At 35.4% G+C, this 14,681-nt stretch overlaps 1 protein-coding gene across 2 annotated transcripts in view; it reads right to left on the bottom strand.

Annotated features, from left to right (window-relative positions):
• Positions 1 to 14,681, bottom strand: part of LOC126865645 (uncharacterized) — a 173,316-nt gene that overhangs the window by 7,535 nt on the left and 151,100 nt on the right. For both annotated transcript variants that reach the window (XM_050618423.1, XM_050618422.1), the window contains 6 exons: positions 6,417 to 6,554; positions 3,156 to 3,253; positions 1,906 to 2,107; positions 1,734 to 1,824; positions 1,333 to 1,529; positions 332 to 426 (listed from right to left, as the gene is read on the bottom strand). In XM_050618423.1, coding sequence (XP_050474380.1) covers positions 332 to 426; positions 1,333 to 1,529; positions 1,734 to 1,824; positions 1,906 to 2,107; positions 3,156 to 3,253; positions 6,417 to 6,554 — 821 coding nt within the window. The remainder of the gene's footprint in view (positions 1 to 331; positions 427 to 1,332; positions 1,530 to 1,733; positions 1,825 to 1,905; positions 2,108 to 3,155; positions 3,254 to 6,416; positions 6,555 to 14,681) is intronic.

Genomic DNA, 14,681 nt, shown 5'->3' with positions numbered 1-14,681 from the left:
TCATAGTCGGATAATAATAAATTCATTGACTCATGTATCGATTTATAAATTTATAATTTTTGGCTGAGATCGTCTTTGCTATAGACAAACCTGTTTTTGCTTAAAAAAAAGAGAGAAGAACATATATCGTTACAAAGAATTAATATTACAATTTCAATGGCAATTCACATTCTTCTTTCGTCCTACAAATTTTTTTGAATAATTTTCCTGATTAATCTCAACGGAAAATTTTCTGTTTTTCTAGTTTTTAGTTAGAAATGTTTTATTTACAAAATAACTGAAATCACAGGCATGACAAAAACACAGAAATACGAAGAAAATCTGTATGTACCTGAAAACGACGATTTTGAAATACGTGCCAGCCATTCCTTTAATCATGGCAGACGCATTCAAGTGACATCGTCCTTGCAGAACTCGGCCATTTACCTACGTAGAAACATAATTCAAGAGTAACAAAATGGAAAATATTATTAAAAATGTTTATTCCATCAAATAAGAATAACCAGGTGGCATGAATCATAATGGAATTCGCGATATGATCCCGAGTAAGGTGATTCACCCGGAAAATGTAGGTTTCGAGGCTTCGTCTCTGAGATAATCGAGTTTGAACGTTTGCCAAGTACACATACGTTCGACTAAAAATTCATCAACTTGTCTTGCTGCGATTTATCACTGCCCAGCGCGATTCCGTTTGTATACGTTGACGATGACGGCCGAAAATTCCTCAAAGCAACACTTGTTGAACCATTAACAGCTGATGCCAGCTGATCTCGGCCCAATTGCCAAATTTCATTCATAGCTTACTGGTAATGTTCTTTTTTCTTTCGAAAAATTTGCAAAATGTTTTTTTCGAATGACCGATATTTAGCTGTTGAAAAATTGCAAGCGGTATCATACGATAAAATTGATAGTATTTTCGTTCATGAATTAAACCACTTGTTAAGCTTTTAGAAGATTAGAAATATATTACAAACGTTGACTATAATTGTATTGTTTTAATTTTGTTAGAATATTCTTTTATACAATTATGAGCATATTTTATAATTACGCTTCAACTTTTATAAAAAATCTTATTTTACTTTATAAACTGAACTAGTTCTTAAATTTGTAGAAAATTTGAAAAAATATTCGACATATTGATTGGAATTTTATTATTCTAATTTTATCAGAATATCTTGTATATAATCATGGAAATATTTTATTAATTTATTAATAAATCCTTCATGAATCTTAATGTTAAATATGTATTTAGTATGTATAAATATGTATTAACAGCGAAGGTAAGAAGTTTATGACCGAGGATACGATGAAGAAAAAAGTAAAGCAACGTACCTCGAGTATTTCGTCGCCAACCAAAATCTCTCCAGTCTTGTGAGCTGCTCCCTTTGGATTAAGGCCACAAACGAACACTGCCATCCGATTTCGATCTCTGTGTCCCGCCAGGGAGATACCCAAACCACGTCTGTCTTTCTCTATCTTTACTAGCAACACCTTGTGCCCCAGTGAATGATATTTTTTCTGAACTTTCACTGTAACGCAAATAATGATATTGCTGATTCCTGTGATACTGATAAAGGGAAGAGGGACGAAAAATAGAGAGAACGAGAAAGAAGATAAGGGAGACGAAGGAAGAGAAAAAAGAAAAGTTTAAGAAGAGGGGAGATAGAAAATAAAGAAGAAAGAAAAATTTGATGCATAAATTAAAAAAAAGTTAATTTACATAAATTACGTACTATTCGTGTAACCGAACTCATCTTCAGTCTCTGGATCCGCTTCGATTTCTGCTTTGGTACGTTTTACGTTTCCAGCACTTTTTCTCGAAATCTACGGCAATTATTTGAATATTTGAATCTCCAAAGCTTCTTAAATATCTAAAAATTTGCGAGATACTCGAAGTTCACCGACCTCCATGCCACCTTTCGTGTAAACGTTACCCTCCAGCTCACGTATGTCCTCTTCAGAGCTCTCGTCGGACGAATACTTCCGTTTCGGAGGCTCTTCCGGTTTCGATGCATTATCCTCTTTCTCTTCGCTCACCTCTCGCAATATTCCTGGATTGGAAGGCGGTGATGGCGCCTTCTTGCGAATAGACTTTTTCATGGAGGATCTGAAAGTTTAATTAAACAATTGCTTTGATTAATTTTTAATCGATCCTGGCATTTTCGTTCGAGAAAGGATATCGAGCAGGAAGAAGAACATTTTTAATCGTCACGAGTCTTGCTATAGTTCTTTAAACATATTTTAGGTTAAAATGAAATCCTTAAAAAATTTATTGGAAATTTTAGTTCAAAAGAATTACTTGCAAAATTGGACGAAAGTATTGTCACGTCCCGCGATCCGCACGATTCGTAGCGCGAAAGTAGAATTAATAATTTCCTTCAAATCGAGGTAATTTAAAACGTTTATTTGAAACCGCATTTACAGTATTTGAAGCGAAAAGCGGTTAAAGCCGCTAAAAGCTATATCTTGCGAAAACTTATCTAACTACGTTTTCAAATCTACCTAATTATGCTTTTATAACGATATTAAGACAATTTAAATTATAAACAAAGTCGGCAGTTAAACAGACGTTGGGGACCTTCCCAAACATTTTCAAAAGAAATAAAAAGGCAGTTTTTCATCTCCAACAGATATAAATAAGTGTAGCGACTCAAAGAAGTAAGTAAGAATAATAATTATTATCGTTCGTCTATCGAGTATAATTAATTACCACTCGTCTATCGAATACTATTAATTAATTACCGTTCGTCAACCGAATAATTACCATTCGAAGAGTTAGTTATCATTTTGTCAACCGAAGAATTTTATATCCGTCATTCTGTCAACTGTCATAAGTCAATTGTCAATATCGAAATCGAGTAAGATTTGAATGAATCATTACATATTGTTAATTTACTGTCAAACGACTATAATCCTCTCCCGTGCCAATATTCCCACACATAGCAGGTCAGCCGAAAGTGGAGCTTATTGTCAGTTGCATTAAACGTCAGTTAACGCTACCTTCTCGTCGGCAACTAAATAGAACGTAACGTAACATAAAATAGAACGTGAAATTTGCAAAGAATCTATCAGAAATTTTGAGTCAAATTTCCGGCTTCAAATTGTAAGAAATGACTACGTTAGAAAGAAGTTTGTAAAAGAAACTCTTGAATTACCTTCGCGAACTGGATCCCGCGCCATCTGAAACTCTTGTACTTTGTCGCCTAAAGTCTGATCTTGAGCTACTTTGCTTCTCTCCGTCTTCGAATCCTGCCTGTAAAACGAAGAAGAATGAAAAATGCAAAGAGACGCACAAGAATATTCCTTCTTCTCGCACCTCCTTCCACTATCATCAGAAATAGAACGAAAATGAAATTACAATTTTAAACAGCGTGTACAAAGTCTTCATCTACGAAACGGAAGAGTAGACGATATTTCCTTCCATAGATCCAACGAAACTGAAATCGTGAAATTTTAGAAAAATGACAAAGCGTTAGAGGAAACCGCGAAACGGTAATTTATTCCAGACAACAGAGCAACTCCGCGAAATAAAGAGCAATTTGCACCAAAATAACTTTCTATCGCGCGTGCCTAAAGCCGCGGAAAAATTTCGAAAACTATAATCGCCGGCAGGGCGGAGCTTTCGAATATTCACGAACAATTTTCAGGGTCTCGATCAACGTTCTTCAAACAAACCACAATGCACGCTTAATAAACCTCGGAGAAAACGCGTCTGCCGATCGTTTGGAACTCACCACGCTGCAAACAACCCGTGTATCAGGAACTATTATAGAACAAGCTTTGAATTCACTATCAATTACAGTTCGGTCAATTACAAACACCGATCAATCGAATCACGAACGAGAATACGTAACGGGCGGTTATATTAATTCCAAGAAACGATCAAACAACGTGCGAGAACGATGGAGAGAGAGAGATTGTCTAAAATTGGTAGCTCGGGTAGGCGCGCGCGCGCGCGCTCTCTATCGTAACATTTCGAACGGGACGCATCGCGAAATAGACTGACGACGGGATCCTCCCGTTTTCACGCGCTCCCTCGTCGCCCCAAGTTATAACACAATCGATTCCGTTGACCGAATTAATTTACATTGGACAGGATCGAACGTGGCCCCTTGTTCCCGCGCTTTTTTATTCCCAGTGTCTCGATCACAATCAACCAGCCTTTTTCTCCGTGTTTTCATTAACCATTTCGCTTTTGATGGAAACTGCAATCTATAGTCGCAAACATGTTTCCATGTAAAATGGCACTACGATGTGTCTTTTTTTTTTTTTTTTTTTTTTAGAAATTTGTTTCTATTCAGGTACAGCGAGTCGGAGATGTATTCGAGTAGTTTTCATAATAAACTTTTTGACGAACTTCATTTGCTAGCTACAAGCAGCTCACAATCGCAAACGCTGTATAGCTAAAAGTGTTTCGCATATGCGAAACGTTACTATAGAGTTTTCTTGGTGAATTTGCTTCTACGCAGTGATTGAGAGAAATATTCGAATGATTATTACTGTAAACTCTGTGGTATACTTAATTTGCAATTTGCGTTACGAAAGATCGATAAGATGAAAGGTATTTTGATTTTATTGAAATGCTTTTTATGCGATTGAAAATAATTAATTCTGAGTTGAAATACATTTTTGAATTACTGTAAGTCTCAACTTAGGATTTATAATCTTAGAATTATTGATTTTCATAAATCGACCACCTAACCGCTGTGGTGGCATTCTGTTTACGGACAACTGCTACGCTGATGTTATGCAGATTTACTTCTGCGTTGAAAGAACCATTGTAGTGATATTACACAGACTGGTTTCTGTGTATAAATAGTCGGCCTCCAATAAACTATTTACAATAAATTTGTTCATACAAATAGCCATTATGCTAACTTTCTGTATCTGATCTTCAGTAGAAATACTGAAACTTGGCTTCCTCTATAAACGTCATTTACATCTAGAAACAAGCTTCCACAAACTTAGGATACTTCGCTGTATAGAATCCTCCTCATCCTGCTATCATATACAAATTATTTTTATACTTGAAAATTTATGTTATTTTCTTCTAATTGTATAATTTCACAGTCGATATATGAGATTCTTGGAAAACAAATTGAACAACGTCGCTGTTCATAGATTTCTCAATTTCTTTGCTTCGCTACTTAATTGTCCAGTATTTGAAAAAAAAAATCGATTTATTTCTATAAAATTTATTTGTCACAAGAAAATAGCATAAACGATCGCAAATTGCGAGATGAATTTTGAAAAATGATATTTGTAGTCGTCATTTCTCTTTGAATTTTAATTTACAAGGCAGTAGGTTCATTGACTAAATAGGTACAAATCATTTGCTACAGATGTATAACAACGATGTTCCCTTGTCTGTCAATCTTTGCTTAAACTCAATGGTTTAAAGTAATTTGAATAAGAAACGAATAAGTTGCGCAATACTATAAGGTAAATACCTTATGCAAGTAGGAATTTAAATTCTAAGCAGACACAATTGCACACTTGCGACGTGCTTTCCACTGAAATGGCAATATAGTGGTGGTTAGCTATGCGGTCGTGGCAGGGTTAATACGTGACGATTGTCACGATCGGAAGATCCATTAGCTAATTATTAGGGTCGATCTAATTAGATCGAATTGGTTTGAGAATGGGTCTCTTTGGTTGAATATCCTCTCGAATAGATTAATTGCCTACCCAACAACAAAGGAACACTTGAAAATTCCAAACAGTTTCAGATATTGGATTCAACTGAATGAGCGGCATTACCACAAATCTCTTTCATTGCCCCGCTGATATTCTAAGGAGATCAATTTTCCTTCGAAAACTTAATAATATCGGAGAATGCTAAATCATCTCAACTACTGGAGATAAAAAAATTAAAACGATGTACGAGGATGAAATATATTAAACGTAGCGAAATATATTTTAGTATAAAATTCCTACTGACTTGAAACGAACTCTTGAAACATTCTCTTCAACATCCACCGACGTTGCTATATAAACAGCAATTCGGTGCACTGCTGCAAATTTTCGTATAATTTCTTTTTTTTTTTTATTTTCTAGAAGACGAGTAATTTAAATTTGTTTGCTTCTTAACAATAAACCTATGAAATATTACTCTTTTTGTTTATAATTTCATTCAAGGCCAAAAAATACTAATCTTTCGATTGTTCGATGCTGGAAACATGGCCGCTTCGTATTTTCCTCTCGCTTCTTTCTGTTACTGTATATTCTATTTTGTTGCGTGACTGATTGCATTTAACGACAGAGAAAGCCGAATTTCTCGATCGAACAAACAACTTCAAACAAGCACAGTGAAACGTCGAATCTAGTTCAGGTTGCGAGACGTCAGAAATAGTAAAGCGTGTGACCGTGTCAATTGGCGCGCGTGCACAAAACGAGACTGAATGAAAACGACCCACCTGTGTCACTTCCGGCGTGCTGGACCTGACTGGCGAGACTGGCGAAGCCTTTTGACGAAAGGATGCCGTGGGTGTTCCGGGCAATCGACTCCTCGTGTTCTGCTTCCTTCCCTCCGCTTCTTCGTCGTGCTCGTTGTTCTACAAATTTCACAGAAGAGAAAAACCAAAGCATGAAATATCAGGAAGAAGTAGATAAAGAAACGTTATTTGTAACAGTGCAACGACGTTCAGACGTGGCAGGACTCGCTGATACGCGATGGTACGGATTGATAGTACAAATTGAAGAGGAAGGAGAAAAAGAGGCGAAGTTGCGAGAAAAGGAAGAGAAAGAAGAAAATCGAGGCTTTTGATTTATGGTTCTGTTAATTCGCCATTATTCATACACATTGTCTCAGTGTGTCTCGACAAGACCGATTCTTCCAACGAAACCTCGATGGAACTCCATTTATCGAAAAGAATTTCTCTTCTTCTGAAGAAATAGAGAAGAAATAGGTTTGATTGGTATCTGATTGAATGAGCTTCTGCTGGTTGTTACAGCGCTGTGAGAGGCAAAAGTGTTCGAATACTTGACATGGTAAATTTTTATCGACTTGTTACACGCGTTGTTGAAACTTTTGAAAGTTTTGTTAACGCCAGGGAAACACGATTACGTCGGTTATGCTAGTGGCGGGAATTAGCAGAGTTCTATCGTATGTACCGTTTGTTCCCAGTGGAGTCCGATACATAGAGTTCTACTATAGTCGCAAAGCTAAAGGCGGAAAGGAATGCATATCAAAAGGATGCGGTTTACGCTTGAAAGCCTCGATTTGAATAATCCTGTGACACCAAGCCGTATAAAAGCCTGAGATCTTTGAAGAGAAAGGACAACAATAGGAGGAGGAAGAAAGGGGACGAGTAGAAACAGAAGAAAAGGAAGCGGAATAAACAGAAGGGAACAAGGGAAGCGGAGCAATTGAAATAGAAAAGGGGGAGAGAAAAGAATAGCAGCGACGGCAGCGGAAAAAGAAGAGAAGAAAAATAAAACAATATGAAGAACAAAAAGAAATAGGAATAGAGAAGGAATAATTGATGTAAGAAGAAGAAACAAGGAAAGAAGGATAAGAAATGAAATGAAATGAGATGGAAGAGAAAAATAAAGAGGCGAAAGAAAACAGAGCGGTGGAAACAGAAGAGAAAGGAGTAAAGGGGGGACAGAAATGATGAAAGAAGAGAAATAAACAAAAGAATAATAAAATAGTAAAAGATACAAGGAAATAAGGAACGAGAAAATGTGAAAGAATAAATAACGTAAGAAATAAAAATGGAAGAAGAAAAAGAGGAACAGGAAGTGTAGAAGAAGAAGAAGAAGAAGAAGAAGAAGAAGAAGAAGAAGAAGAAGTAAAAGAGAGGAAGGATGGAAGTTGCCAGGTGCTATTTCGGTTGGCGCAGTACGATGCTTCCGGACTGAATTACTCGTGGCAACCGGTGAAATATTCGGCGTGACGGTTTCTTGAATTGTTGCCAGAGGAGAAACGCAGTGATTTAAAGATGTACAAGCGTGTTCAATCGCGATCATCGATAACAGCGAGCCCCATACGTTACACCGCTACCTCGGAATGTGATTAATGCGTGTTATTAGATTTTGGCCTCGCACGAGACTTGCAGCACATTCCACTGACTGGGCTCAAGGATCCGCGAAATAACAATTAACCGACTGATCTACATATGGGTTCGTGAGTTCGTTTGTTTCGTTGTAAATCAATACGGATATCACACTGTCGTTACGTTAACAATTAAATGGAAACATCGAGTAAGTGTCTGTAGCACATTTTCGTCGAAGTTGATTTAACGATGTGTAAGATCAATGCTTCTACGGTCTTCGTCGATAGTTGACGCGCAGGTTGCAGGTAGTTCGTTAGAAGGCGATGTAATGTCGAACGCGAGAAGCGCGTTAAGTGTTCTACACTTATGGAACAGTGAAATTTAAAAATCGATTGTTTCCAAAATGTGCCAAATGTATTATAAATGTTCGAGGTTTCCATTCGCTTGTGGATTTTAGTGTGTGTTACGTTCTTTGTTACGTTAAGTGGATTCAACGGTTTACACAATATGTAATACGCCTTGGATGATCTACTTATGTGAATAGAGACGTAAGTAATAGACTTTAATCCATAATTGATATCATCGAACCGTAGGTGATCACAGTAGTTTCAATTAGAGTTGCAGTCAAATATTATTCAATTTTTATCGTATTAAAAATACTGTTATAATGATATTTGTTATGTAAAAACCAGGATAGAAATTAAGATACAAACTATTGTTATATTATATGTAATATTTAATTCAAAGTCTTGTGTGCCACCCTATAATTCAATGATACCAATGGAGGTTTCATCTACGGTTAATCGTGGATTTTAGTGTGTTACGTTTAGTGTTGCATTGAAAGAGCATTCGATGATTTACAAAGCAATATTTTGTGGATAGTTCACCTATGGGTTTGTGGAAATTATTTAAAATTGTTTACCCCAAGTTAATTATTTTCAACAATTTTTAAATCTATTCGTCTTTCTGTCTGAAACCGGAAAAATAACTGCATGCAAAAAAAAAATATATTTTTTTTCACTTCAGAGAAATATTACAATTGAATCGATTACGTTGCATTATTATCATGATAATATTATATAAAATTAATAATGTATTCTTTCGTTCGTTATTGACGGTAATATGGGTGGTTTGACGAATTAAGATCGTTATTGGACGCACTTTTACCGTGATTGGGAAATATGTTTGGTGATCATGTTCTATTTTTAAAGGAACTGATCGATAGCATTTACATTTCGAAGCTCTTGTTTGATGGGACAACCTGAGTTTACGAACGATCAGGTAGATAAAACAATCGACTTTCACCTACGCTAGATTTAAAGCAAATGTATCCTGAACAAAATATCAGAATTTTATAATTCTTTGAATTAATCACTGTCATTGTCAAATAAAAAAAATAAATGTAACAAGTAAAGAAGAAACATAAAATCTATGGAAGAAAATAATTTTTTCATATGTGTCTTGACTTAAAAGTCTCAAATGATTTTTGAGAAAATCCTGCACTTTTAAAGAACAATAATTATCCAAAATTTAAATTAATCATCAAAAACCAACAATAAAATTGGTATTTAGTTTTTATCGGAAATAACAAGTACTGTTAAACCGACTTAGAATACACCGTATGAAGCCAACACATTTATATTTACTGCAACGACTGCATCAATATTTTTAATAATTACAGTGCACATTCTTCTAAACTGTTCTCACTCGAAATTACAAGTTTAAGTAACTTTAGCAACTCCACACTTTTATCAAATGAAATAATAATTTTTAAAGACTCTTATAATTCCCCCAAAATATTCAAATACTCGTAAACACAACATATGTATCTATATACAACTATGCAATAGAAAATGAATACTCACACAGACGCAGAAATTCCCAAAGGAAGAGAAAAAGAGAAAAGAAACGAAAGAAAGAAGCATATTATCAATCTTAAAAATCGCGAATATAAAATGCCCCGAAGTAAGAAGGAATCAAAATATCAAATTATCAAAACTCACAGATTACAAATTCCAAACTGGAGAAACATACAAAAAAAAAAAAAAAATCAAAACCAGGAACCATGTCACCGATACCAAAAGTCACAAAAATATAAAACAACCTCAAACGAGAAAAGGAAAAGGAGAAAAGCAGCAAAATCGGGGGATTACACCATCGAACCAAAAAATCACAAACATAGAAAAATCTCGAACGAAGAAAGAAAAGGAAGAAAGAACAAGATCCAAGGATTATGTCACCGACCTCAAACGTCGTAAATATAAAAATATTCAAAGGAAAGTGAACAAAAAAGAACCCAAGCCCGAAGACCGTATCACCAACCGTATCCCAACAGTCACAAATACAAGAAATTCCAAACGAAACGAAAGTACGACGGACAAAAAGAAGGAAAACCAGGAACCATATCACCGTTGCCAAATTACGTTCGACGCGGTCCAACTCTGATCCGTGAAATCTATCCTCAAAGGGACTACTATCCTCAACAACGAATAGCAGGCGTCACATGTGCGTGTATTCGTTGGAACGTACACCGAACGAGACGCGTTTGCGTCCGAAGAGGCGGTGCATCGCGACGCTGTTCCGTCGGAGGCAACGTCTACCAGCCGGTTTCGTGCATGAAACTGCCGGGTCGTCGATATATCGCTACCGAGAGAGAGATGGTTCGACGTGATCAGAGGGGGGTTACTGCCGCAGCTGGAAGGGGTGCCAATGGTCCATGGTGTGTCGATGATGGACGGTTCGTTGCAACCACGTAATCCACACTTTCTCACACGGATCGTCCCTGACTCATTGCCAATCACCCCTCCCACCGTGTACACTATCTGCCTTCTCTTTCTAACCTTTGTTTCGCGTGTTCCCCCTCTTTATTAGTCCCTGGGGTTGTTTCGCGTTAGTTTTGCCCTTCCTGAATTGTTTTATGCCGTGTCAGGATTCATGTTTTTTAAAGGATCCGCTTGGAATGTGAAATGCTCTGGCGGGATCCACGCTTTCTGCCATTCGTTTTGTTTTTCTTTCCTTTTATTTTGTTGTTTCTGCTGTTTGCAGAGCTTCGGCGAACTTTTACAAGTTGAACGTTGGAATTACAGAAACGTCGGCTGCGTTTTTCGAGAGAGGGCTTCCGGATTTTTTTCTTTCGGAGGTGGAAACTTTGTTTCTTTTGGAGTTTTCGTGGCCTGGAAATGTGTGTGGCAAGGTGTTTCGAATTTCCAAGACAAGCGTTAAGTACCGTCGCTGACGTTGTTAACGATATTCGATAATAAAATCTACGATTTTGAAAGGAGAGAAATTCTCGTTATAAAGATACGAAAGTAAAAAAAATCTTCGAATGTTCGATTCTCATTTTTAACCAGATTTTCCGCTGGTTTCCTCACAAAGGAAGATAAAACAACAGAGCTGCATGCACGAGTTCTCCGCATCTCTGTCAATTCGCACAAACAAAATTTCGAATAGAAATAATCAAAAGCAAATCTTTCAAACTTCAAATGCCCTAGTCAAAGAAATGGAAATGAAAAATTACTCGAACGTTTGATCGTTATTCCTAACCAGATTTTCTGCTCATTACCTCACACAGGGAAATAGAAGAACAGACAGATTCGTGCAATTTGCACGCAATCTTTCGAGCGAGAACATTCTCCGTGCAAACTTGTCAAAACAAAAGCGTTTCCTTCGATCCCCTGTTCCTGGTACCAGCCTATCTTCGACACCGTTCGCTCTGATTTGCATGATTCTCGTTCTGTTCCCGCCTTTCGCACCATTTCACCCCCCTGTCACCCCCTCGTCAGATGGTTTATTGGAAAGTTCGACCTCGATGCACCGTACATCTACAAGGGATTCTCTATAATGGCTCTGCCTACACTACTCTATTCCTCTTTCGATTTTTTTTTTTTTTTTTTTTATCTCCGATGCACCCTCTATCCATCTCGTTCTTTCGCCGTATCTGCCTGTTCCGTGTTTCTCTATCTCTAGCTTGATCGGTTCAATGTCGTTTAGTCGCTTTAATTTCATACAGGCTCGAAGTGAATTTCTGTGAACCAAGTGGATCGAAGTTGAAACATATGACGACGATGTGTGTAGGTATGCAGATGTGGGGAATGTTCTTTGGAAGAGTGAAATGGAAAATTGTTTGCGAAGTATGGGAATTTGGGTTTCCGAGTTTTATTGTTTCGCGAGTTGCATTTCGTTGGGGATTTGATCGTTTGATTTATCGAAGTATTTTAGAACATTCGCAATTTTGTAATTTAACATTCTGGGGCAATCTGTGATATTTTTCTAAATAAGCTATGAAATAAAAAAATTTTTCAAATATATTTTATTCTAAATTGGATAGCGGAAACATGTAGCATTATTGAAATATATTTTATAGTTTGAGTCTTCTGTGAGAGAGATTAGACTAGTTTGTCATTACAATAATCTATTACTCGAGTATCCTGTAATTATAGTACTTCATTACTCAAATATTCAGTGATATCAAAGTTACGTATTTAGAGTATTCTGTATTTTCGTACAACGTAGATATTTTGTAATTTAGATATGGCACAGTTTAAACTTTCAATCGTTTAAATATTTTATATCTGGAATATTCTATAGTTTTGTAATTTAAATATTCTCTAATTTAAATACTGCTCAATTTAAATGTCCCATAATTTCAATATTTTATACCTCGAATACTCGGTTAATTTTGTGATTTAAATATCCTGCGGTTTCAACATCCTGCAAACAATTTCAATCTTTAGAAATAAATTTCAGATAATTTAAAATATTTGGAAATAAATGTTTCAGTAATTAAATAATTGGAAATAGATATTTTAATAAGTAATTTTAGTTTAATCAAAAGATTTCGCGGCCAATATAATTCGTAATTCAAATATTCTACACTTTTAATGTTTCACGATTTTTCATATTTATTTTAATTATTTTGTATTTCGTATCTTCGTAATTCATCAAAATTGTTAATCACATCCACAAAGAAGGCTATAATCAAATTTGATTTTATTTCCAGCGAAATTTATTTTCCAAATAATATTTAGTCGTTAGACAATTCTATATACCGATCGTTGGATCGATTTGAATTAGGCTTCCAAGTTTCCAAGGTCGCCAGAGGATAATAGATTACTGCAGAAGGTATGAAGGGACGAGAGACAGAGATTCAAGGACGATATGTTCCAGTTTATCTGACATTTCGAAATGTCTGCCTTCTGGGGTTGCCATTCGATGCAAATATCACTATCGAGATTTACTATTTAGCATGATTCCAAAGTGACAGAGCGAGATAATAATTGAATTAATGAAATGTTTATTTCCGATAATTACTATAATTTTAACTCTTATCTCTCCAATATCGTAACAGAAAGTATTTCTTTTTTCTCGTCTAACTACTTTAATTATTTAGGTATTAGTATTTGTTATGATTATATAGATTAGATTATTATACCTCTGCTATTCTATCGACACAGTATTTATTTTTCATTTTTAACTTATTTCGATTGCTTCGATGTATAGTATTAACAAAATCTAAAGAAATTTTAGAAATATTTTATTTCTAAAATATCAACATTTTTCAAACTTTTTAATGTTTCCCGTTTGTTCAATTTAGCTATAACAAAAGAGTGGACAATGCGAATACTTCAAAGAGAAAAGAAACGTATAAACAAACAATCAAACGATCGGAGTTAATCGAGTTGTTTGAAGGATTGGTGATTTCTTTTTCTCTTTTGTATGTCATTTACAGTTTGATTAGCTCGATGAAAAATTCTATGGTGCCTGTGATCGCCCATCAAACCCGCAGGTCGAAATAAATCGCGTAGATGAAATGTCAGAGACAACAGCGATCTCATTTTCATAAGTCACAGAGTTTGAAAATATTCATTTAATCGCTGTGTTTTATTTTTTAATTATCCGAGTCATTGACGAATCATTCTTCTCTCTTTTTTTTTTAATATATTCCAAGATTTTCTAAAAATATATTTGTCGTTCAAAATATCCTGAAATATGTGCTAGCTGTTTTAAATTTATATTTATAAAAACAATTCTTAAAATGTTATAAATTATCTTAATGATGTATTGCTATTAAGGAAGAGCATATAAAAAATCTGATTCCTTTTTTAAATTTAACTCCTTTTTCAATTCGTTGATAATTGTCTGTTTGAATTTTAATTTCGGCTGAAATTTATTTTATGTGCAATCAATACATGCAATTTGCAACGTGCAATCTGTAAATTGCCATTAGCTCGTTTTGTGGCAACTACAACAATTTTCATTTAATAACTTTGTATTGTCACTACACTTTGTGCCGTTATATTTCTCATCATAAACCAAACGTGACAGTTTAAAAAACAATTTTTCCCACGTTCAAATAATAATATTTCAAATAAAAATATATTGCCGTTTAAGAAGTCATCGGGAAAAGATTATGGAAAATTGTCGCCGTACATATTTTTCCTACATATCGTACGATGTTTGTTCCAACTGTTTTTCTCTCTTTTCGAAACAACAGGAATTAACAGCGAATTGTTCATTTCACGTACATACATATTTCGACCTGTGTGTCGAAGCAATCCGGCAGATTACAAGCGAAAACATGGCGCAAAATTGATTGCAAATCGTTGTACCTAGCTACAATTTTGTTTGAAATATTGTTAAAACAAATTTCGCAATTTCATCGCGTGAAAAATTTTGAATTTCTAA

This window comes from Bombus huntii, chromosome 5 (assembly GCF_024542735.1).
Source record: "Bombus huntii isolate Logan2020A chromosome 5, iyBomHunt1.1, whole genome shotgun sequence".
NCBI lineage: Eukaryota > Metazoa > Arthropoda > Insecta > Hymenoptera > Apidae > Bombus > Bombus huntii.
The sequence above is the reverse complement of the archived record's forward strand: the minus strand, read 5'-3'. Positions and strand labels throughout refer to the sequence as shown.